At 49.7% G+C, this 25,051-nt stretch overlaps 1 protein-coding gene across 4 annotated transcripts; it reads right to left on the bottom strand.

Moving 5' to 3' along the window:
- Nucleotides 1-427: 427 nt before the first annotated feature.
- On the bottom strand, nt 428-24,909 carry THUMPD2 (THUMP domain 2 tRNA and snRNA guanosine methyltransferase). 4 transcript variants are annotated; one of them, XM_077190351.1, is made up of 12 exons: nt 24,336-24,909; nt 22,630-22,801; nt 21,843-21,975; nt 20,424-20,839; nt 18,681-18,758; nt 17,206-17,258; nt 16,813-16,900; nt 15,760-15,831; nt 14,948-15,062; nt 11,990-12,107; nt 10,299-10,523; nt 428-10,241 (listed from the first exon to the last, which is right to left on the bottom strand). In XM_077190351.1, the coding sequence occupies exons 2-12, from the start codon at nt 22,726-22,728 to the stop codon at nt 9,902-9,904; spliced, it is 1,737 nt and encodes a 578-aa protein (XP_077046466.1). In that variant the 5' UTR covers nt 22,729-22,801; nt 24,336-24,909; the 3' UTR covers nt 428-9,901. The 4 variants fall into 4 exon arrangements, with proteins under 4 accessions (XP_077046466.1, XP_077046479.1, XP_077046463.1 ...); XM_077190364.1 differs by having other exon boundaries at nt 428-10,230; nt 10,363-10,523; nt 24,336-24,908; XM_077190348.1 differs by having other exon boundaries at nt 428-10,523; nt 24,336-24,908.
- Between the last annotated feature and the right edge of the window lie 142 nt (nt 24,910-25,051).

Raw genomic sequence — 25,051 nt, 5'->3', positions numbered from 1 at the left:
CCCTTCCCTTTGCTTTCCCTTAATAAACAGTTTGGGTTTTTCACTTGAGCCGCGTCTCCGTGGAGCTGAAGGGACACAAAACCTGAGCCCGGGCACGTGCAGGGCCCTGCTGCCGTTCTCCTCCCCGCTGCGTTCTGTGCAGGGACAGAGAGGAACAAGGGCAGCTCAGGCTGCAAAGGTCCCTGTCCTGCTGCTCCAGTTGCACAGCCCTGTGGAGTTCAAGGTTGTGCTGAGCACGCTGAAGGGGACAAGGACCCTGGGTTTTAGAAGAGCCAATTTGAGTTTGTTCTGATCCCAGCCGTGAGGGATTCCATGTTGTCCTGGTTCAGGGCAAATTTTGGACAGAACCCCCAAAGGGGCTCCTCTAGGAAAGCAGATTCAATCGGCCCCTCCCCCCAGCTGGTCCAGGAGAAAATACCTCCTTGGAGAAAAGTGGAAAAAATCTGTTTATTAAATAATAAAACTTAAACAATATTAAATAATAAAACCCTTGCTGCTCCAAAAGAGATGACAATCTGAGAAAGTCCCCTCCCTGGGTTGTAGCTCAGCTCACTCAGTCTCTGATCAGTCTGTCTGGTGCTGGAAATGTCACAGGCCAGGCCCGGCCCGGTGGGCCACAGGTGCAGCTGCCGGTGCTCCCCTGGGTGTTCAGTCCAGAGCAGGTTTGAACAGGTCCAAAGAAAAAGGGAAAAAACCCACAGTCCAGGGAACTTCCTTGCCTCAGCAAGCTAAAACTAACTAAAAGCAAAGGAGAGCTCTGTCCCGCTGTGTGTCCATCCGCAGACAACACAGTCCAGGAGCAGGAATGTGGAGGAGTGAGTGCAGTGTCTGAAAACAAACTGCTGCTTCTTCTCTCCCCCCTTCACTCTCTGGAACAAGTCTTAAAGGTGCAAATTATTATTCAGCATAAACAGAACAAGATGATTTGGGATAAAAGCATCATATAGTCAACCTAGGACATTCCACCCCTTATCCCCTGTCATGGTTTGACGCTGGCACAATGCCAGTGCCCTCATGAAAACACCTTCTCCCTGGTGTCTGCTGTGAGATGTGACCAGGAACAAGCAAAGCAGGCTCCCACTTAGAAATAAAAAAAACCCTCTTTATTAACTAAACTAGAACTCTAAGTAAAAAGAAAACACACAGGCAAAATTAAAACCTTCCAAAAACATTTCCTCCTCCCCCCACCAAATTTCAATACATCCATCCCCCAAATTACCAACTCTCGGTCCATCACCACCCTTTAGGTAATCAATTTTCAATACATCCATCCCCCATATTACCAACTCTCGGTCCATCACCACCCTTTAGGTAATCAATTTTCAATACATCCATCCCCCAAATTACTACCTCTCGGTCCATCACCACCTTTTAGGTAATCAATTCTCAGGTCATCAAGAGGAGAGGAGTCCTTCTTGTGCCATAGGCTTCTCCTGGAAACACAGTTGATACCTCTTGTGTTTCCTGTCACACGTGGCACTGCCCGGAGAACATTTGCCATCTTCCTTCCATGCCCAGTGCTCTCACCACTGCGCATGGACCAGGGCTGCTTCTAGGGTTTTCCTTTTAAGGATGCTTTGTCCAGTTCCAAAAAAGAGCACAGTCTCTCTTTTGGGACAGCTGTCCCCCCCAGATTTCACCCCCTGGGGCTGAGGGGTCTCGAGAACAGAGATCTTCTCCACTGAAGATCGAGGGCACCAACCAACCACCACCCTCCTCATTCACTGTCTCTGTTCATGCACTCCCATAACATCACTGCACTCTCTTGGCTCCAAGCCATTGCCTCCCCCTAAATGCAGTCTCTGTGTCACAGGGAACAAAATGGTTCTGTCCATGGCTATACAAGAAAAGTCCAGCCAAAAGCCACTCCATCATCTCCTCCCACCTAAGATTCTTCTCCACTTCTCTTTTCTTTCCTCTTATCTCATCTCTTATCTCTCTCCTTATTCAGCTCCAGGAGGATCAGCATTTGTAAGGTTTCCACGATGCAAGAAAAGGGTCAAAAATCTCAGTCTCTGCCTGTTCAGAACTCCCACGCTGCCCTGCCGGGCACCTTCTCGCCACATCCCCCCATCCCCATCCCCTTACTCCTTCTTGGCTGGCAGTGCTATCAGATTTCAAGGTGGCACAAGCACAGGCATAGGCTGGCTCTCTCTCTGTCTCTCTCTCTCTCTCTCTCTCTCCTGGGGGGGGTGGGGGTGGCTGCCTGATGCCTCTTGGTGCTCCTCCACCCTTCCGTCCTCAAGGGCCTCTTCACCTCCCATCTCTGTCCAAGCCCAGCCTACCTCAGGCTGCATGGCTGCCCGTCCCCCACCCAGTAGCGGACAGCTGGGCAGGGCAGGTCTGACCTGCTTCCCTTGCCGGAATTCAAGAGAACTTCCCTCACGAGTGCAGACAGCTGGGCAGGGCAGGTCTGACCTGCTTCCCTTGCTGGAATTCAAGAGAACTTCCCCCACGAGTGCAGACAGCTGGGCAGGGCAGGTCTGACCTGCTTCCCTTGCTGGAATTCAAGAGAACTTCCTCCACGAGTGCTCTGTTTTTTAACCTGTGTTCTCAGAGGCGTATCCATTGTCCCCAGTGGCCACACCAGGTGCCAATATTAAAATCTGAACACCTATTGGTCACCACAGCATATCCCAGAAAACCTACTTCCTGTCAAACCACGACATCTCCATATTGTCAGCTTACTACTAAAACTAATATAAATTCTAACTTTACAAACACATACATTATACATCCAATATACAGCTATACACAAAGGTAATAACATTCAGCAAACAGTGATTTACCTTTACACATAGGTCTCACCCAACAATCAGATCTCCCTGAGGTACACATTGTGACCTTCCACCTTTTTGTATTATCCACCATGTGCAACCTGGTCCCTGAGCAAAAAGAACCCCACAAATGGGTTTGTCTGTATTCGAGGCAGAATTAATCCAAACTGACTTCTCTAACAAACTTGTGACATGTACCACTGGGACTTTGTCTCCATCTACTCTATGCAAAGGCTTAGATTGGGCAGGGCCCACTCAGTTGTAGAGCCTCGGGTGTTAACTAACCAGGTGGCTTTTGCGAGATGCTGCTCCCTCCCAGTTTTTGAAAGATCCCCCACCCAAAGCTTTCAAGGTGATTTTTAATAGTCCCTTGTACCTCTCCACTTTGCCTGCAGCTGGTGCATGGTAGGGGATATGGTACACCAACTCAATGCCATGTTCGCTAGCCCAAGTGCTGATAAGGCTGTTCTTGAAATGAGTCCCATTGTCTGACTCAAGCCTCTCAGGGGTACCATGCCTCCAAAGGACCTGCTTTTCAAGGCCCAGGATGGTGTTCCGGGCAGTAGCATGAGACACAGGGTGGGTCTCCAACCATCCCATGGTGGCTTCCACCATGGTCAGCACGTGGCGCTTGCCCTGGCGTGTCTGGGGCAGTGTGATGTAGCCAATCTGCCAGGCCTCCCCATACTTGTACTTGGACCACAGCCCACCATACCACAGGGGCTTCACTCGCTTGGCCTGCTTGATGGCAGCACACGTCTCACAGTCATGGATAACCTGAGAAATACCGTCCATGGTTAAATCCACCCCTCGGTCTCTTGCCCACTTATAGCTGGCATCTCTGCCCTGATGGCCTGAGGCATCATGGGCCCATCGAGTTAGGGATATCTCTCCCTTGTGTTCCCAATCTAGGTCTATCTTGGACACCCCTATCTTTGCTGCCTGGTCTACCTGTTTGTTGTTTTGGTGCTCCTCATTGGCTCTACTCTTGGGAACATGGGCATCTACATGGCGGACTTTCACAGGTAGCCTCCCTACCCTGGTAGCAATATCTTTCCACTCATCAGCAGCCCAAATTGGTTTTCCTCTACGCTGCCAGTTGGCCTCTTTCCACCTCTCCAGCCATCCCCACAGAGCATTGGCTACCATCCATGAATCAGTGTAGAGGTAGAGCTTTGGCCACTTCTCTCTCTCAGCAATGTCCAGGGCCAGCTGAACAGCTTTGAGTTCTGCAAGTTGGCTTGATCCACCTTCTCCTTCAGTGGCCTCTGCGACCTGTCCTGTGGGGCTCCATACGGCTGCTTTCCACTTTTGTTTCATTCCCACAATGTGGCAAGAACCATCAGTAAAAAGAGCGTATCGTGTATCTTCTGCTGGCAGTTGATTGTATGGTGGAGCTTCTTCAGCCCGTGTCACTTCTTGTTCCCCTTCATCAGTGAGACCGAAGTTTTCACCTTCTGGCCAGTTTGTAATTATTTCCAGAATCCCAGAGCAATTCACTTTACCTATACGGGCGCACTGGGTGATAATAGCAATCCATTTGCTTCATGTGGCACCGGTGGCATGGTGAGTGGAAGGAACCTTGCCTTTGAACATCCACCCCAGCACCGGCAGTCGGGGTGCCAGGAGGAGTTGCGCTTCTGTATCAATCACCTCTGAGGTGGCTTGGACTCCTTCATAGGCAGCCAAGATTTCTTTCTCTGTTGGAGTGTAGTTGGCTTCAGAGCCTCTGTAGCTTCAACTCCAAAATCCCAGTGGTCGACCCCGAGCATCCCCAGGCACCTTCTGCCAAAGGCTCCAGGACAAACCATGGTTCCTGGCTGCAGAGTAGAGCATGTTCTTCATATCTGGTGCCATCCTGACCAGGCCAAGAGCTACTGCATGAGCGATCTCCTGCTGGATCTGGACAAAGGCTTGTTGCTGCTCAGGGCCCCAGTGGAAAGTGTTCTTCTTGCGGGTGACCAGGTAAAGAGGGCTCACGATCTGACTATACTCAGCAATGTGCATCCTCCAAAAGCCTATGGCACCTAGGAAAGCTTGTGTCTCCTTCTTATTGGTTGGTGGAGACACAGCTGTGATCTTGTTGATGACGTCTGTAGGAATCTGACCCTGTCCATCTTGCCACTTCACTCCCAGGAACTGAATCTCATGAGCTGGTCCCTTTACTTTGCTCTTTTTAATGGCAAAACCAGCTCCCAGGAGGATTTGGATGATTTTCTCTCTTTTCTCAAACACTTCCACGGCTGTGTTCCCCCACACAATGATGTCATCAATATACTGTAGGTGTTCTGGAGCCTCACCCTTTTCCAGTGCAGCCTGGATCAGTCCATGGCAGATGGTGGGACTGTGCTTCCACCCCTGGGGCAGCCGGTTCCAGGTGTACTGCACTTCCCTCCACGTGAAAGCAAACTGAGGCCTGCATTCTGCTGCCAGAGGAATGGAGAAAAATGCATTGGCAATATCAGTCATGGCGTACCACCTCGCTGCCTTGAACTCAAGCTCATACTGGAGTTCTAATATGTCTGGCACAGCAGCGCTCAGTGGTGGAGTCACTTCATTCAATGCACAGTCCACAACAGTCAATCTCCATTCTCCTTCAGATTTACACACAGGCCAAATGGGGCTGTTGAAGGGTGAGTGGGTTTTACTGACCACCCCTTGGCTCTCCAGCTCTCGGATCATCTTATGGATGGGAATCACAGCATCTTGAGTGGTTCTATACTGTTGACGATGAACTGTGGAAGTGGCAATTGGCACCTGTTGCTCTTCTCCCCTCAGGTGTCCTACTGCAGATGGATTCTCAGACAGCCCAGGCAAGGTGTTCAATTGCTGGATGCCCTCTGTCTCTACAGCAGCTATCCCAAATGCCCACCTGATTCCCTTTGGGTCTTTGAAAGACCCTCTTTGGAGGTAATCTATGCCCAAAATACATGGGGCCTCTGGGCCAGTCACAATAGGATGTTTCTTCCACTCATTTCCAGTCAGGCTCACATCAGCTTCCACCAAAGTGAAATCCTGGGATCCCCCTGGCACACCAGCAATAGAAACAGACTCTGTCCCTACATGTCTCAATGGAATTAATGTACCTTGAGCACCAGTATCAACCAAAGCTTTATACTATTGTGGTTCCGATGTGCCAGGCAACGAATCCACACAGACCAGAAAACACGATTTTCCCTAGCCTCTACCTGGCTAGAGGCAGGGCCCCTCTAAGCCTGGTTATCCTTCTTTCCCTGGGCATATGTCTTGGATGTTCCTTCAAGGGGATTGGACATGTCATCATCAGCATCATACCTGGCAGCTCGGCTATGGGCAACTGGAGCTGCTTTCCTTTTGGTGGAACTCCCTCTCTTAGCCCTGTCTTCCTTCAATTCACGCACCTGTTGTGCCAGAACAGCAGTAGGTTTTCTACCCCACCTCCTCATGTTTTCTCCACAGTCACGCAGGTAGAACCACAGCTCTGTTCGTGGGGTGTACCTTCTCTCGCCATCTGGGGAACATCTGCGTTGGGCACCAGAACCTGTGATCTGTACTGCTGAGATTTGGAGAAGGTCTTCTTTAATCTCCTCTCTGAGCTTCTTATGATTCTCCTCTATCTTGTCCTCTAAGTTCTGCAGACATGTTTCTACCGCTGCAATTCTGGCATGTGTTGGGCCATGCACAGCATCTGCATATGCTTGGAGCTTCTTTGCCATATCAAGCACGGTCTCATCCCTCTCATCCCTCTTCATTATGGCTAAGGCAGAAGCATATTCATGTGGCCCAAGTCGCACAAGTTTTCACCACATCACAGACACGCATGGCACCAAGTCTGGATTCCTAGTTGTTATGTCATCTGAGAAGATCATCTCTGCCACTGCCATCTCTCTAAGGCCTTGGATCCCTTGCTCTATGGTCTTCCACTGTGTTTGTTGCACATAAAGATCATCTGCACACAGGTATCTTTGTGCTACACTTTCCAAGAGCCGTGCCCAGAGACTGTGAGGGTTTGCCACCCTCATAATTCCTTGGTCGATGACAGGATCATGTGACAGGGATCCCAAATGCCTCACTTCAGTGCCATCCAGAATTGTAGCCTCACCTGCAGCATCCCAGAGACGGACTAACCAACAAATTATGGATTCATCAGGTCGTCGAGTGTAATCCTTCCATAGGCCACGAAGGGCTTCAAGGAAAAGGACTCAATATTGGCTTCTGATCTTGTGCCTGCTGCTTTGACTCCTGATTTTACATCAGGAAGCATTGAGGGTCCTCCTCCTGTATCATCATCACCATCATCCACTGGTCGATCGGTCTTGTCCATGCACTTTCCACTTCTAGTGTTGGTAGCAACAGCCATTGGTTGAGGCTTATTGTCTGGTTTAGCTGCTGGCTTAGGCTCGCTATCTGGTTTGGCTGCTGGCTTCGAGCCTGGGCTGTTGGCTGCAGCCTGAGCGACTGGGATAGCTGCTGATTTATCTCCCTGCCCCCCTGCCTCTGTCTGCTGCCCGACAGTATCTAGCAATGTGCGATAAGCACAAGCCAGGGCCCGGCTCACTGCAATGATCTTTTCCTCCTTAGGGTCATCCTGCTACTTCTCTTTCAGGTATTTCCTCACCTCAGCTGGGTTCTGAATTTGTTCATGGGGAAAGTCCCAGACTATAGGGTCAGAGAATTCCTTCAGGATTTGGCCCATATCCTCCCATTTCCCACACCACTCACGATTTTCCACACCTGGGTCTACTCCTGGGTCAGGGGTCTCATCAGCCCATCTAGAAATCTCAGCCCTCATTCTGGAGAAGCAGCAGACTGTATAGAGGAAGCTTACCAGATTGAATACCAGAAAGATGGTCTCAAACATTCAGGGTAAACTGAACATTCTCCAATAGCGATGTAAGAGATTCAGAGGAGAAAAAGGAAAGCAAAGGCTGAAAAGCCACATCCCCTGCTCCTCCTCTAACAAACTGGGAGCATAACCATAGCCACGAGCCATTCATACCTGGAGCAGACCCCAGCATGTTTATAAACTTCTTACAAATCATTACCACCAAGCCCAGCAGGAGAGCTATTCTGGTCACTGCTCCTCTGCTGTAAAAACTATGTATTAGGGACAATGCTAGAGCTATTTCTGGATAAGAAAATAAACCTAGGGACCATAGAGGTATTAAGATCTTAAAAAACCCTAGGGACTAGAAATGCATGCAAGCCTTCACCCCAAGAGACATTATGAATTCAAGAAGCATGGCTATTAATTGCTTTATACCAACACAGAGTAATGGCAACCAAAATGCACTCAAAACAGGGTTTTTTCCACTCTCTCTCGAATCCCACGCGTTGGGCGCCAAATTTTGTCCTGGTTTAGGGGCAAATTTGTGAGAAAACCTCCAAAGGGAGCCCCTCCAGAAAGCAAACCCACACGGCCCCTCCCCACAACCGGGTCGGGAAGGATTCCTTGGAGAGAAGTGGAAAGAACCCGTTTATTTAACAGGCACAGCACCCCCCAGCACACAAAAGGATCAATACCAGGTGACACCACTCTTTCACCGCTCTGAAATGATGACAAATTCAGAAAGTCCCTCTTGGGGGTGGTCGCTCTGTTCTCAGTCCGTCCTGTGCTGGGGCAGCTGCTGCAGCCACAAGGTGCAAACTCTCGGTGTTTCCCAGGTCCCAGTCCGAAGCATGTTCAAGTGGGTCCAAAAAAGGAAAAGGAGAAACAGCCCAGGGAAAATTTAGACTGCTTAGCTAAACTAACTAATGAGTAGAAGCAAAAAGCAAGAGCAAAGCAGGAGCAAAGCAGAAGCAAGAGCAAAGCAAAAAGCCAAGCAAAAGCAGCACCCATGTATTGCCCTGTCTCTGTGTCGTGCCAGCCGTGGGGGAGCGGCTGATAGCAAAACCAAAACAAAACATTCGCTCTTCACAGCCAGTCTTGAAGGCACAGAACATGATATACAGCATAAACAGATGGGGATGGGGATACAAGCATCATAACATCACCCTAGGACAATAACAAAGTTTGCTTTAGTCCAAAATGCTGTTGAGTTTCAAAAGAAAGTCTTTATCATAGACTCACAGCTGCAAAAATACACATTAACAACTACAAGATATTTAAGGACAGAAAAGTGTGTTTGAAAATAATATAGTCCTATTTTATACTTTTCTCAGTAAAAAGATTTGAGAGAAACAGTGTTGAAGCCAACAAAATAACATTATTGAACCCAACTCTGCTCTTTAAGGTGATCTTCAGTAAAAAACTTTACACAGAAACATACAGAAATGTATTTTATAGTAATTTTCCCTTCCCAAAAGGCCTCTGGTGTTCCTGCATGGCTTAGGAAAGCAGTAAGAAGTCTTTAGTTCTCACAGAAAATGTGCAATGACTTTTGGTTTTTGCTATCTCAACCTTTGTACAAAGGATGCTAAATCCCAAAGGAGAGAGTGATTTCAGCATTGCCTTGGGCCCTTTCTTTAATGCTGGTACAGTTCTAAAAGCCCTACTTTGATGGGACAGAAGAACCAAGAGAAAAGAAAAGGTACAGGAGAGAAAAAAAGGTGTCACAAAAGCGCAGGAGGGAGGGGGAGAGGCAGGACAGGGAGGATCCAGGACACACAAAACAGAGTTGCGGCCCAGGGCCTGGGACTGGCTGCAACTCCAGCTGTCAGTGCTGCTTCTTCTCCTTCAGCCTCCCTTCCTGCTCAGCATCTCAGGGGGCTCGCCTATCCTCCACCTAAGAACAACCTGAACACTAAGAATAATTAGAATAGGCAAAGCTGTGGCTTAAATATTACTTTGAAATGAAGAGCTGGAGTGCACAGCCCAAAGATCATGGGCTACCACATCTGGGTTTGCAGTCCTGCAAACCAAGACTTTCTCTCCTACAGAAACTCCTCCCAATACTGAGCAGCTTTGCCTAAACAAGGATTTGAGGACTCTGCCACATTACAATACACTATATATCCTTTTTCACTGTATCCAATACAGCAAAACTGGCATCTTCCACCTCTCCTAAAAACCAGAGACACAACAGCACAGTGCCTTAGGACATGCCAGGAACGTGAGGCAATCTAAGGGATGGCAGTGGGTGTGTCTGCATCAGCAGAGCCCCACTGAGTCCTGCCCTGCTGCTCCCGAAGCTTTCCAGCTCCCTTCAGCCTAGGGCCAGAGAGCTTCCAGTTCCAGAGAATGTCCCAGTACTGGGACAGCTCCAAGTCCCAGTTCTGCTGCTCCCAGTCCCAGACACCTTCCTGTATTTGTGTATGAAAGCATCAGTCTTGCCCAGGCTAACAGCATAGACACCCTCTGGCAGCAGAGACCCAAAATGTCTGCTGAGAATGGCTTCTCCACCCCTCTGGGCCAAGGAGGAGGAATTCCCATCCACACTCAGGGCTGCTCTGCTGTCAGAGGCCTCAGCAGGGTCACCTCCAGCACACCTGGTCAAACCATCCATGGCCTGTGCAGGGGCCTCAGCAGGGTCACCTCCAGCACACCTGGTCAAACCATCCATGGCCTGTGCAGGGGCCTCAGCAGGGTCACCTCCAGCACACCTGGTCAAACCATCCATGGCCTGTGCTCCACTGTCATTGTCAGCAGAGGCCTCAGCAGGGCCACCTCCAGCACTCTTGGTCAAACCATCCATGGCCTGTGCTCCACTGTCACTGTCAGCAGAGGCCTCAGCAGGGCCACCTCCAGCACTCCTGGTCAAACCATCCATGCGTCTGTGGAGCTCCTGGCTCAGCAGCAACACCAGGGTCCCTCCAACTCGAAGCACTCTGGCAATCACAGGAAAAAGAAAGTTTAGGTGTTGATCCCTCACTGCTGATGCTTCAGGTGCCACCTGCATTCAGTGAAACACCCAAGTGTGTCACGGCTCAAGTCAGTGAGCTGCACCTCCAAGAGGAGTTTAAATCCCTGATCTTCTTACCTCTTTCTAAATGGCGGAACAGGGCCTTCCTTGTCCTGACTCCAAAACATTTTTGATGTTAGCAGTTCTTTCTGTTGGGTTAGCAGGGAAGAGGGACTGACTTTTTACTCCCCTCAGCACTTTTTCAGGGATCAAGGGCACCATCAAGCCCACAGTTTTTGGAGATTGCAAAGGAACAGCTTCCCAGTGCAGCAAGGGCTGCTCAGATTAGCATGGTAATTCTGAAACTGGTCCTTCCTTTTGGAAACTTCGAAAAACAGCCTTTTGGAACTTTTCCTGTTCCACTGATCCTTAATGGCTTTCAAACTCAGGAAGCAGAAGCAAATTAATAAATGTTTGCAATTAATTTTTCTAGGTATATGTCTAAACATTACATATGGCTTTGAAAGAAGGGAAAAAGAAATACTGTCCTGATTCAGTTTACAGCAAGTAGTTTGAACAGCTTTACTGGTGGGGCTCTCATGGCCCCTTCCTCATCTCCACCTTCCTAAGGGAATATTTTACTCAGGATGGACCAATAGAGCAAATAAGGCCAGAAAACAAGTTGCACAGTGAGATTGCCACACCATTCTGTGGAGCCACGCAACCTTCTCCATCACCTTCCCACCACATTCCTGCACTGGCTGAGATCAACACCTGCTGAAGAGCAGTCCTAGAGAAAGGGCTTCTTTGCAGGCAAGAAGTAGAGGGGAGGATGGCTTGACCTGTCTGTTAGAAGCAGCCCAGCTATCAGCTTGGCCCAACTCTGCCACCAAAGGTGTGACAGATGAAAGGACACACCTAAAACCAGCCCAGGCTGCTAGTGAGGCATTCCTGGACAGCAAGGACAATGCATGCCCCTTCTTCTAGTCTGAGATCCTTCCTGCCAAGGCAGGCTGGCCAAAGCTGGGCTGTGACCTCAAAAAGGAAAGACTATGCATTTATACAAGCAGGCCTCAATTAGAAAAGGATTACAGCTTTATTTGCCTGGCCATGCTTTAACTTTGTCCAGGTAGGCCTCTCCTCTTTCTCCTTTCTGCCACACTGGAGTGTGGCTCAGAAACATTTCCCCTCATGCCTTGCAAAGAGCATTTGTGAGCATGGCTCACACAGGAGCCTCCCTCTGCAGCTGCCACTGGCACTCAGAGCTGGTGAGACACAACAAACAGCCTCCAGGGGACAAGTAAAGGGCTGAGACCTCCACAGCCTGCACAGGATCACACTACAGAGCTGCAGACTATGGAACAAAGCAGATCTGAAGCTGGCTGAATGCTCGGATCACAAACCACCATGGCACTTCCATCAAACCCTGAGCATGCCAAAGGCCACACGTACCTTTCCATTTCCTGGAGAAGATCTGGTAGGAGCTGGGCATCACTCATGGTCTTGAACTTCTTCCCAAACGGAATATCTGAAATAACGCTGTCAAAGCTTTCTGAAGGCAATGGCAGCGCTGCAGAATAAAGGCAGGTCTTTATTTATCTCTGACTCTGTGAAAAATGCACAGCAGCTCTGCCCCTGTTCCCCCTTCAACACTGCCTGCCAGCTCTTTCTGGGCTATGCACATTCATACAATCCACATTTTGGATTATGCAGATTCACAGCTCCTTCTGCACTTGCCCTCCACCATGGAGACACCACCCCTCTGCAGACTGGGAGGAGACAAATGTGTGGGAGCACCCTTCAGCCTGCAGAGTCTCTGCTCCTGAGGATGTCTGCCTCTGCAGCAAGACTCTCCCCTAAGGCACTGCATGGTCCCAAATGAACTGCTGCCTCTCGACACCCAGTACACCTTAAACATGAAAATCATTGAGCAAAACACAAAAGAAGAGCTACGTTTGTGAGCACTTTACTCAGTGCAAATGTTCTAGTGCACGTGTATGAATGGCAAGGAGCCACCTCCAATTCTTCTCCATGCCCCTTTTCTCCCCTCAGGAATCTGGTTACAGCCAGAATCACACAGATTCTGTCAGAGCTAATGCCTTTGAAGGGTCACCTTAGAGCTTCTGCATCCCAGCCAAGGTCAGCTCCCCTAAGGAAGATGAAGCACTGTGCCTGTGGTGATGAAGGCTGGCCATGTGCCAGTCACTGCAGGCCAGCTGAGACCCCTCCTCAGACTCCAGGGGTCCTTCCATCATGTGCCAGGCTGGGCAGGCCAGGCTGAGATCCCTCCTCAGACCCTGGGGATCCTTCCATCCTGTGCCAGGCTGTGCAGGCCAGGCTGAGATCCCTCCTCAGACCCTGGGGAATCCTCCATCCTGTGCCAGGCTGTGATTCCAGAGATCCTCCATCCCATGCCAGGCTGTTCAGGCCAGCTGAGACCCCTCCTGAGACCCTGAGGGTCCCTCCATCCTGTACCAGGCTGTGCAGGCCAGGCTGAGATTCCAGGGGTCCCTCCATCCTGTACCAGGCTGTGCAGGCCAGGCTGAGATTCCAGGGGTCCCTCCATCCCGTGCCAGGCTGTGCAGGCCAGGCTGGAATCCCGGGAATCCTCCATCCCATGCCAGGCTGTGCAGACCAGACTGGAATCCTGGGAATCCTCCATCCCGTGCCAGGCTGTGCAGCCAGGCTGGGATCCCAGGGGTCCCTCCATCCCGTGCCAGGCTGTGCAGCCAGGCTGGGATCCCAGGGGTCCCTCCATCCCGTGCCAGGCTGTGCAGACCAGACTGGAATCCTGGGAATCCTCCATCCCGTGCCAGGCTGTGCAGCCAGGCTGGGATCCCAGGGGTCCCTCCATCCCGTGCCAGGCTGTGCAGGCCAGCAGGCCTGGGCCCGGCACAGACCTTGGGGGTCCCTCCATCCCGTGCCAGGCTGTGCAGCCAGGCTGGAATCCCAGGAATCCTCCATCCCGTGCCAGGCTGTGCAGCCAGGCTGGAATCCCAGGAATCCTCCATCCTGTGCCAGGCTGGGATCCCTCAATCCCGTGCCAGGCTGTGCAGCCAGGCTGGGATCCCGGGAATCCTCCATCCTATGCCAGGCTGTGCAGCCAGGCTGGGATCCCTCCATTCCGTGCCAGGCTGTGCAGACCAGGCTGGGATCCCTCCATCCCGTGCCAGGCTGTGCAGACCAGGCTGGGATCCCTCCATTCCGTGCCAGGCTGTGCAGACCAGGCTGGGATCCCTCCATTCCGTGCCAGGCTGTGCAGCCAGGCTGAGATTCCACAGATCCTCCAACCTGTGCCAGGCTGGGCAGCCCAGCAGGCCTGGGCCCTGCACAGACCCTGGGGTCCTCCATCCCTCAGGGTGCTCCAAACTCACTGGACACGGCCTCGAGCAGACAGCAGGACTAAAGACTTCCAACAGCCCCTCCTCACCTAAACTCTGCTGAGATTCTATGCCAACTTTTCCACAACTAGCTGGAGATGTTTCCTGGAGCATTCTTGTGTCAACACTTGCAGCACAACAACTGGGTATCAATTTTATCTGCAAATGAAAGGACATCCCACCTACAGCCCTGCTCAAGACATGCAGAAGTGACAGCTCCTGACCAGTGATGGAGACACCAACTTGCTCAGTTTAGAAAACCTGACAGCTCAGTACCTTCCATTATCCTACAAACCAAAGTCAAACACATCTTTTAAGTGAGAAATAAACCTACATTTTTATAAAAAAATCAATAATGTTTCTTACCATTCCAGTAAGAAATAAATACTGCAAGGTAAAAAATCATGCACACTTCATCACTCATGCACAGGGAAACTCAGCCAGCTTGGCTGTCATGGATTTCATACAGGCATAATTTAGCCTCAGACTCTGACATCCAGAATAAGGTCATGAAATTATTTCCTTCTCTACAGAATAGCTTGTAAAATAAGAGCAAACAGACTCCTTCTTACAGGAGAAGGGAACCATCATTCAAAATACTCCTACTGCAAAACATGAACAATTCAGCTCAGTTTAATGTGTCCTCACCAATACTCACCTGGTAGATTTAACTTACAGGCTGCACTTCATTTGGATTTGTCCTGGCTGTGTTCCACTAAGATACAAAGAACTCTCACATGGTACATACTCTTTATGGTATTGTGGTAAATCACACATTTACCATGAAGAGAGACAACTACTGTCCATGGCAGACAAGTGTAATTTTTCTTGTCTTCTGCTGACTTCATTCTTACCAAAGTTACAGGTGCAGGCAGCAGGGAGGAAGTACAAATAATTATCCTTTCACTAGCACCAGAGTCACCACCCAGCTATTTGTAGGGAGTTAGCTCTGCAACGTAGCACCTCAGGAGAACCTACCTGTACAATCCCAGAAACACAAAAAATCCATCTGGAAATCCCACAGACATACCTGTCACAGAAACTTTCAGCAGCTCAATCTTATCCACCAAGCCTGCAGCTCTGATATTGCCATCTGCACCCTCTAATTGCGAGTCACTTATATCAGCACCCCAGTACCAGGCTTCCTGTCCAGAGAGACAGAAAAGTAATTTTGTGAACACTCCAGTTCTTTACTTCATAAACCCTTCTCGAACTGCCTTGTTGCACAGCTCTTGCAAGATAACCCCCTTCCTGGGACATCTGCTGTTGTTACACAAACCAATTCACAATCCAGAGGATGGAGGAATGGAGGAAGTGTGTGCTGTCTCCACTCTTTCAATGTTCAGAAATATTAATGATCGGAGAAGTATGTGCTGTCTCCACTCTTTCAATGTTCAGAAATATTAATGATCACAAGTATGTGCTGTCTCCACTCCTTTAATGCTCTGGTCTGCTCAAGACCCTTGAAGTGACAGAAACACCCAGAGCATGTCCTAATAGCACGATGCCAGCTAGGTACAGCCAGGCCCCTGCCCCTAATGCTGATGACTGTGCCATGACACCGACTCCTCTGACCCCAGGACAAGCCCAGGAAGCTTCACAAGCTCATGGCTGCCTCACACAAACCCTGCAGTGGGAATCACCATCTGCACCAGCCTGCAGGACACATACGTCTGGAGGAACCTTTGTACTGAAATGCTTCTAGCAGCTGCCTAGAAAGATTGGTTTGGTTTCACCTCTCCAGGCAGCAATGGGCTTTGGCCTATCTGGCAGAGAGAAAACCCTGTCCCACAAGCACCAGTTTCCCTGCAGAGGTCCAGCAGCTGGGGCTGGGATACTCACAGGCCACTCCTTGGCAGCCTCCAGCAGGATGGTTCCTAGCCCACACATGGGATCCAGCACAAGGGCACCAGCCTACAAAAACAGAGGGGTTACTGCATCCCCAGCAAGACAGACTCCTCAGCCAGGACAGAGCTTACAGAGGGATGTGCATAATCCCACTGAACCCAGCACAGGTTAACAAGAATCTCTGGTAATCCGTGGCCAAACTTGCCTGTAAGGGAATATAGTGAAAAACACCAATAGCTTCACTGCAGACAGCCCTGAGGAGACATTCAGGAGGAAATATTACAAGTGGACTGCAGACAGATATTGGTACCACTGTGAAAAGAGATCACATTTCCTTGGAAAACAACACCAAACAATGTTTCATTTTTTCACTGTCACAGAACAGCAGAAAAAGTCTTACCACTTAGACATCTGTATCTGTACAAGGATTACCAGCCCTGTTGAGAAGCACCTGGAGTTACAGCAGACACCTGGCTGAACTGCAGGTGACAGCACATTCATCACAGGCACGGCAGACCCTGTCCACAGGGACTAGGGAATGGGGCATTGAAATCACCTCACTCCTCCCCAGTAAATGGAGCACTGAAATCACCCCAATCCTTCCCAGTAAATGGAGCACTGAAATCACCCCACTCCTTCCCAGTGAATGGAGCACTGAAATCACCCCAATCCTTCCCAGTGAATGGGGCACTGAAATCACCCCAATCCTTCCCAGTAAATGGGGCACTGAAATCACCCCACTCCTTCCCAGTGAATGGGGCACTGAAATCACCCCACTCCTCCCCAGTAAATGGGGCATTGAAATCATCCCAATCCTTCCCAGTAAATGGGGCATTGAAATCACCCCAATCCTCCCCAGTGAATGGGGCACTGAAATCACCTCACTCCTTCCCAGTAAATGGAGCACTGAAATGACCCCACTCCTTCCCACTGAATGGGGAGAAGGGGGCACTGAAACCACCGCACTCCTCCCCAGCCCCAGACCCCATGAGCAGCACCCATTCCCTTAATTCAGGACCCATTTCTTCGCAAAGAACATTCACTGACCCTGATTTCAGCCAGAGATGCCATGGCCCATGCCACTGTTGACCGCAGTCCTGCTGTTCTGATATACTCTCTGTTTGCCAATGGAAGCCTGCAGACAGCAAAAAACCAAAAAAGTTTACTAAAACAGCAGCAAAAACACCCAGAAAAGCCCATGTGATATCAAAGAACAAATGAATTGGACAGATCTCCTGAGAGACAGAGAAGTCTGTTTTTAACCATAACTCACTGCAAAGTCTGGTCTGTGTGTTCATTTAAAGCCCAGGCAGATCACAAGACTAATTTGACAACAGTGATTATCAAACCAAAAGATAAATACTCATGGTGGATAGCAAGATTTACAAATCCTGTCTGTTCTGATACTGCCATGACAAATCCAGTGGGGAAAACACTTACCTGAAAAGAGGAATCCCCACCACAGAGTGAATGTCATTAAGGTGTACAAAGATCTAGAAGAGGAAAAAAAAACAACCCCAACATTTTAAAGTCTCAAACTTACATAATAATAGCTTTAACTCATTTAAACCAGAATAGATGCTTCTACAGCTTCTGATTTCAGTTTTTAAGAACAAAAATGTATACTATAAACAATAACAATTAATTGGAAGAAATCCTACTAGATGTCTAGATCTGAATGCCACTGTACAGATAATTTAATGCTTTATCAAGCTGAGGGGTATTTTGTCAGCCAGGAATCCATCAGCAAGCACTTGAATTTATAAAGGGGCCTATTTTTCCTTAACACAGCATAGGAATTTTTAGTTATAAATCCATTTACTACAAGTGGGAGAATATTATTCACTGTATACTAGCAACAAAACAATAAACATTAAAAAAAACACCAACTAAACAAAAAAACGCCAAACAAAAACATCAAACAAAAAACCCCAAACAAACAACAACAAGCAGTTATAGGCAGCTACAAGAAATTGCTCTGCTGTCCCATAGAGAACATCCCAAAAGAAGACTGAGCTCCCCAGAAGGTCTCGCATGACTGCAATCCCTGCCCCCAGGAAGCACAAAGGGAAACAGGATGCTGCTGGAAAATCCCAGTCCTCAGCACCTGAACAGCTTCAGAGCAAAAATCTGGGCAAGAACAGGAGGTGCACGTGAGCCTCACCAAAGCTGTACACAGTGCTGAGTGTGGGCACCAGTGCCAGGAAATGAACTCCAGAGTTTCTGCACGTCTGGGATCTCTGGGCATCAGAGCTGAGAGCAACTTCCACAAGCCAAGGGCAGGGATGGACAAACATCCTTGGAGAAACACTCCTTGTCAGGAGCCAGGAGTCCTCTGGGAGGTCTCCAGGCAGCTGCACCAGCAAGGGTGCACCAAGGGAACTGTCTGCTGTTTGTGTGGGAGCCTTCCCACAGGCCTTGTCTGTGATATTCTCCAGTCCAGCTCCTTGAGAACCCATGCTGCCTGCTCCTTTCCCCTCCAGAGGACACAGACACTCCCTGGCTCAGCTGAGTTCCATTTTCACACAGTCAGAGCCCAGCAGCCTGTGAGGGTGCTGGATCCTGCAACTCCTCCTCTGGGGATCCTTTCACAGACACCCCCTGGCTCAGATGAGTTCCATTTTCACAGAGTCAGAGCCCAGCAGTCTGCTGATCTGGCTGGATCCTCTGGGGATCCTTCCCCTCCCACGCAGGCAGCCCCAGCCAGGCTGGGGTTCATGCCAGGGCTCTGGAAGGCACACACACACACACAGAGCAGGGCCACACACGTGCTGATTTTCAGGTAAATCCAGCAGCAGGAAGACCAGCAGGGACATGCTGGTCATGCATGGTCCCACATGCAGAGGGAGCAGAGAACCAAAGCAGAGGTGTCAGGGTGAGTCTGGAAGCACCCACAGGCACACAAGCAGCCCTACCTCCAGGTCAGGGTCCCGCAGATCTGCACGCCACCCGCACTGCTTCACCAGCGCCATGCCAAGGGCTCTGCCGACCTCCTGCGAGGGGAGAACAGTCACAGGCACAGAAACCACACAGCTGGGGAAACTGCAGAGCACAGGCACAAAAAACACACAGCTGGGGAAACTGCAGAGCACAGGCACAGAAACCACACAGCTGGGGAAACTGCAGAGCACAGGCACAAAAAACACACAGCTGGGGAAACTGCAGAGCACAGGCACAAAAAAACACACAGCTGGGGAAACTGCAGAGCACAGGCACAAAAAACACACAGCTGGGGAAACTGCAGAGCACAGGCACAGAAACCACACAGCTGGGGAAACTGCAGAACACAGGCACGAGAAAACACACAGCTGAGGAAACTGCAGAGCACAGGCACAAAAAACACACAGCTGGGGAAACTGCAGAGCACAGGCACAAAAAACACACAGCTGGGGGACCTGCAGAGCACAGGCACAGAAACACCACACAGCTGGGGAAACTGCAGAGCACAGGCACAAAAAACACACAGCTGGGGAAACTGCAGAGCACAGGCACAAAAAACACACAGCTGGGGGACCTGCAGAGCACAGGCACAGAAACACCACACAGCTGGGGAAACTGCAGAGAACAGCCTGGAAGCACAACCCTCAGAAATCCCAGGGAAGAGTCTATGCCAAAGAGAGTAACTCACACAACTCACAGCAGAAGAGGTACAACAGGGCAGAGCAGGTGAGTGAGGGGCAAAGCAAACATAGCACAAGGCAAACAACCAATGCTCAGCTGCAGCAGGAGAGGAGAAGCTGAAGTTCCAGTCCTGACCAAGTCACAATAAAACAGTGACTTGAGCTGGACTTGATCCTTGTGGGTCCCTTCCAACTCAGAATATTCTGTGACTGCCACCATTTTGGAATTCTTAATCACATGCAAAAAATACTTCCAATGGCTCTAAGGCAGATTACCCAACAGAAAACCTGCAAGTACACAACTACAACTCACAGTTTTAATGCTTTCGTTACATATAGAAAGCTCTGATTACCTTCAGAGTATAGGTTCAAACACAGCACAGATTTAGGCAAACACTTCCCTTGTAGGGCAGCTCATGTGACTGACCTCACCAAGGTACTAGCTTTAATAGGAAAAAAATCTAAATACTGACACCTTCCTGTAAGAGTAACCTGCCCAGATGGGAAGAGGGCTGAATGGAACACACCCCTGCAGGACTGCATGCCACTATTCTTTCCCAAGGACCAAGCTCCACTTCTCCCAAGACTCCCAGGGCTGTATTCCTGAAGAACAAATTCTCCCCAATACCCAGCCAGAGGCAACTGAAGCTGTGAGTTCTGGCTTTTACCCCTCTGTCCAGGCTGCACAACTGAGAGGAGTCTGGCCCCACAGTCCTTGCAATGGCCCTTCAAATAGCTGTAAATTATCCAATCACTCCTCAGCCTCCACAGGCCCAGAACCTCAAACTCTTACCTTTGCTTGTCCTCAACAAAAGGTATTGATTTGAAAAACATGAAGGGTAACAGTGCACAGAAATCAAAACCAGCATTTGTGTTTCCACTTGTTTAAGGTGAATGTAGGTTAAGAGCTTTTTGAGAAAATACAGAAAAAACTTACATCAGTTTATTATTCTAGAAGACACAACACAACTGAAATGACAAAGTACACATCTCTATTCACCTTTGCTGGATTCTTTTAAAGCAAGCACCTCAGCATACCTGTGAAGTCAGTATTCTGGCAATTGCTCCACTGCAGCGACACGACACTCTGAAGCTGAAGCCAAGCTCCTCATTGGCAGCAGGATCCTCTCCACTGCCCCTGGAAGGCAATTCTGAGCAAGTCCTGCTCTCAGCCCAGCACTCCTGCCTGCTCATTCTGGCTGGTGCCTCACAGGTCTCTCCAGCTCCCACCTGACACTCCTCAGACACAATTGCCCTCACTTGTTCCGTTTTTTGCCTTTTACTTGCAGTATTTGTCTCTTCTTCTGACTTTCTCTTCAGAGCCAATGCATTTTCTATAGAGCCATCATCTGTTTTCCCCTCGTGTCCATGAAGCTTTCTCCAAACAGAGATAATATCCAGCCAGTATTTTGGGTCCTCAATAACAAGGCTTTTAATCTCATGAAGCATTTTCCCTGGAAGAAAAAAGCAGTTTTGGGTTAAGTACCTCAGCCTTGGCATTTCACTTCCCTGTGTTCAGATTTCATTCATGTGTGAGTTCAGAATCACAGGCACAGCTGAGCTCTCAGCACCCACCAGGAGCCACACAGGCACCCCTCTGATTACCAGCTCTGCAGAACCAAGACCAAATCACGCAAGGGTTGAATTCTGCACAAGAACTCAGCAGCTGTAGAAAGCCAGAGCACCTGTGAGGCAGAACACTCTCCAGAATTGAAAGACAGATACAAACATGAATTACTTTGAGTCATCTCAGGCAAAAACAAGTTTATTCTTTCAAAAAGAAAATTTCTGCCTCCCATTCATCACCGTGCCTTCAATCCTGCAACACACACCTACACGTGTGGGCAGTCCCAAGCTACCCACAAGAGAGGCATGAGGAACAGAGAGGCCAATTCACTTAAATACATCAAAGCTGGTCAAGGAAAAAAAAATAAAGGTCTTTCTAGTTATCACTTAAAAACTTAGACTCATGATCAAATTTCATCCTCAAAGCCAAAGGTAATCTCCCAGATAAACATCAATCCATCTAACTTGAAATTCTCACTCCAGCTCTGACAGAGAGCACGACCCAAGCAGCTGAGACTTAGAAGGAAGCTGTGTACTTAGGACTAAATTGACACAATATATAGATTGGGATTCACTTTGTTTAACAGAAAATAAGACTTCTTGTTAAAATAAACACAAGAGAGCCAAGGCTGAACTTCGGTTTTCGGGTGGGGTATTATTCTCTTTTTTGGGGCTGGGTGGGGGAGAAAGTCTCTAAAATACACGTATACACTCAGTGCAGGCAGAATACAGGCTGCAAGGTAGCTATTGAAAACAATTTAAAAGCCCTTTTCAGGGCTGAAAGACACTTTAGAATTGATTATTGTCAATTAGAACTACAGCCACCCGTAAAAAACTACATACTTCAAATGTTATAACCAGGACTCAAACCAAGGCTTCCCGTGTCCGTACCTCTGTTCCCGGACACCGGCAGCGGGCTGTGCTTCTTCAGCAGCAGGAACAGGCGCTCCCCCGACCGCAGCTGCCGCAGCTTTCCGGGCCCCGCCGCCGCCCTGAAGAACACTTTTCCCAAGACGCAGTCCACCTCCGGGGAGAACACCCATCGGACCGGGCCGGGCGGCTCCGGGTGAGCCCTCCCTCAGCCCCGCGGGCAGCGCAGCCCCCGTTCCCTGCGGGTGAGGGCTCCCGCAGCCCCGGCTCCCTGCGGGTGAGCGCTCCCGCAGCCCCGGCCAGCCCCGCGGGCAGCGCAGCCCCGGCCCCCTCCGGGTGAGCCCCTCCGATCCCGGCCAGCCCCGAGCGGGGGCCGGCACAGCCCGGGCCATGCTTGCTGGACTCCGGGCGCGGAGCTCCCTGCTGAGCCGGACCGGACCGGACCGCCCGGCTGGCCACTGGCTCCGGCTCCCCACTCACCCGGACCCGCCGGGTGGTCACTAGCCCCGGCTCCCCGCTCACCCGCACCTGAGCAGACCGCCCGGCTGGTCACAGGCTCCGGCTCCCCTTTCACCCGGCTGGTCACTGGCTCCGGCTCCCCTTTCACCCGGCTGGTCACTGGCTCCGGCTCCCCTTTCACCCGGCTGGTCACTAGTTTCGGCTCCCCTCTCACCCGCACCGGACCGCCCGGGGGTCACCGGCCCCGGCTCCCCGCTCACCCGGCTGGTCACTGGCTCCGGCTCCCCTCTCACCCGCACCGGTCCGGACCGCACCGCCCGGGGGTCACCAGCCCCGGCTCCCCGCTCACCTCGGTGGCGCCGAGCCGCGCCCGCACCTCCCGCGCCAGGAAGGGCTCCAGCCCGCGGCCCGCCGTGCAGAAGAACCAGCCCGCCTCTGCCGCCGACATCTTGGAGGAGCGGGGCCTGCTGGGGGCGGGGCTCCTGGGGGATACGGGGGCGTGGCCCGCTCGGGGGCGTGGCCTAATGAATCAGTATAATAAATTAAAAATTAACTAAAAAATTAAAAGTAAATTAAAAGCTAATCTAAAAAATCCTAGTTCGCTTCCTACACAAATCCATGCTGTTATTTGAGTAACTGCTCTTTTACTCAAACAGGACAGCACAGACTTGAACAGTCTTCTACTTTTGAGAGGTTGCTTTTGCCTTGATTGCCAGCTAAATCCATGTGAGTTTTGGGAATTACCAATGGAGAACAGACTTTTCATCTGGAGTCTGCAAGTGCAATATGCAATGAGACGGAACTGAAGCATTTGGAGAAGAAACACTCAAGATTCTCATGGAAAAGCTTTCAGCACAAATGTCTGAGAATTACTCATTTAATATTTTCATGCAGTTGTGTGTATTATTCAACAGACAAGACTCAAATAATGTAAAGTGAATGCAAAAAAGGTAATGAAAGTGTAAATTAGCACCCACCCCCTCTTCATAATTGTATTTAATAAACAGCCAACAGGTGTGAAAACATCAGATTGTATTGTTCTTACTGAGTTGAGTACATTCAAATACAGAAATATTTTCTGGACTGTTTAAAAGCTTACACAGGAGAAAAATACCAGAAAAATCACCACACAAATCCTGCTTTAAAATTCATCATCTTTAACAATCCAGAAAATTTCATTACAATAGGTTAAAGTTTCTTCTCAAAATAAACTTTAAACATCGAGTTTACAAAGAATTAGGAGCTTGAGCAGAAGCTCATACAATACAAGGGTTGTTCTCATCACCACCATCCACAGGACAGCACAACTAAGTCACAATAGTTCACAATCTAATCCACAATTGTCACAGCTCAGACCTGAGCTTTGGAGTCTGCTGCTAAGTGCACACACACAGCTTTATGTCTCTATGAGCAGGATAAAGCAGATAAATGCATCCCAGTAGACAGAAACAATACAGCCTAAAAGAATTAGTGAGTCCCTTCTGGAATCCTAAATAACATTTAAAACTAAACTGAATGAAATTGCTTTAAAATCATGGGCTGAGAGGAATAAGCCTCTTTGTAAGAGTCAGAATTCATTATTATATAAAAGAAACCTGCACACAAAATGAATGATGTCAGTGATGGAAACATACACCAGCAATCCGAATCCCTGCATGACCGAAGATGCCAGTTCACTAACAAATCTGAATTTGTATCTCAAAGAAACGTTTACAGTCATACAAATCCATTGCACTAAATCTACGTTCATAATATCGTCATTAAAAAAAAAGTAACAACATAGTATCTAGTGAGTGCATTCAGCTTGGCAATTTTGATTTCAGCCATCTAATTCACACACAGATCAGAAATCTTCTCAATCTGCTATAAAACACAAGGAAAAAAGTGAAGCTCTAGAGAGCATGACAAAAGTGTTAACTCTCACTGAAAAGTGTCATTAAATAAACTTTAGCTTCATCAGAAAAGTTGGAATAGGGTCGGGGTAGGGAGGAAGGATCAAAATTGGAGGGAAAAAAAACAAACAAAGAAGTATAATTTAATCTCAGAATGGTTTACCTTGGAACGGACCTTAAAACTCATCCAGTCCCATTAACCTGCCATGGGAGGGACAAATCCCACTGTCCCAGGCTGCCCCCAGCCCCATCCAGGCTGGCCTGGGGCACTGCCAGGGATCCAGGGGCAGCCAGAGCTGCTCTGGGCACCCTGTGCCAGGCCTGCCCACCCTCACAGGGAACAATTCCTAATTCCCAAATATCCCATCCAGCCTGGCCATGGGCACAGATCCAGGGACAGCCACAGCTGCTCTGGGCGCCCTGTGCCAGGCCTGCCCATCCTCACAGGGAACAATTCCTAATTCCCAATGTCCCATCCAGCCTGGCCTTGGGCACTGCCAGGGATCCAGGGGCAGCCACAGCTGCTCTGGGCACCCTGTGCCAGGGCCTCACACCCTCCCAGGGAACAATTCCCGCCCAATGTCCCATCCATCCCTGACCTCTGGCACTGGGAGGCCATTGCCCTTGTGCTGTCCCTCCAGGCCCGGGCCCCAAGCTGCTCTCTGGCTCACCTGGAGCCCTGCAAGGGGCTCTGCTCTCCTTCTCCTCTCCTCTCCTCTCATCACCTCCCATCTCCTTCCATCTACTCCCCTCTCCCTGCTCCTTCCTTATTCCTCCTCTCCTCTCCTCTCCTCTCCTCTCCTCTCCTCTCCTCTCCTCTCCTCTCCTCTCCTCTCCTCTCCTCTCCTCTCCTCTCCTCTCCTCTCCTCTCCTCTCCTC

Source organism: Agelaius phoeniceus, chromosome 1, assembly GCF_051311805.1.
Source record: "Agelaius phoeniceus isolate bAgePho1 chromosome 1, bAgePho1.hap1, whole genome shotgun sequence".
NCBI lineage: Eukaryota > Metazoa > Chordata > Aves > Passeriformes > Icteridae > Agelaius > Agelaius phoeniceus.
The sequence above is the reverse complement of the archived record's forward strand: the minus strand, read 5'-3'. Positions and strand labels throughout refer to the sequence as shown.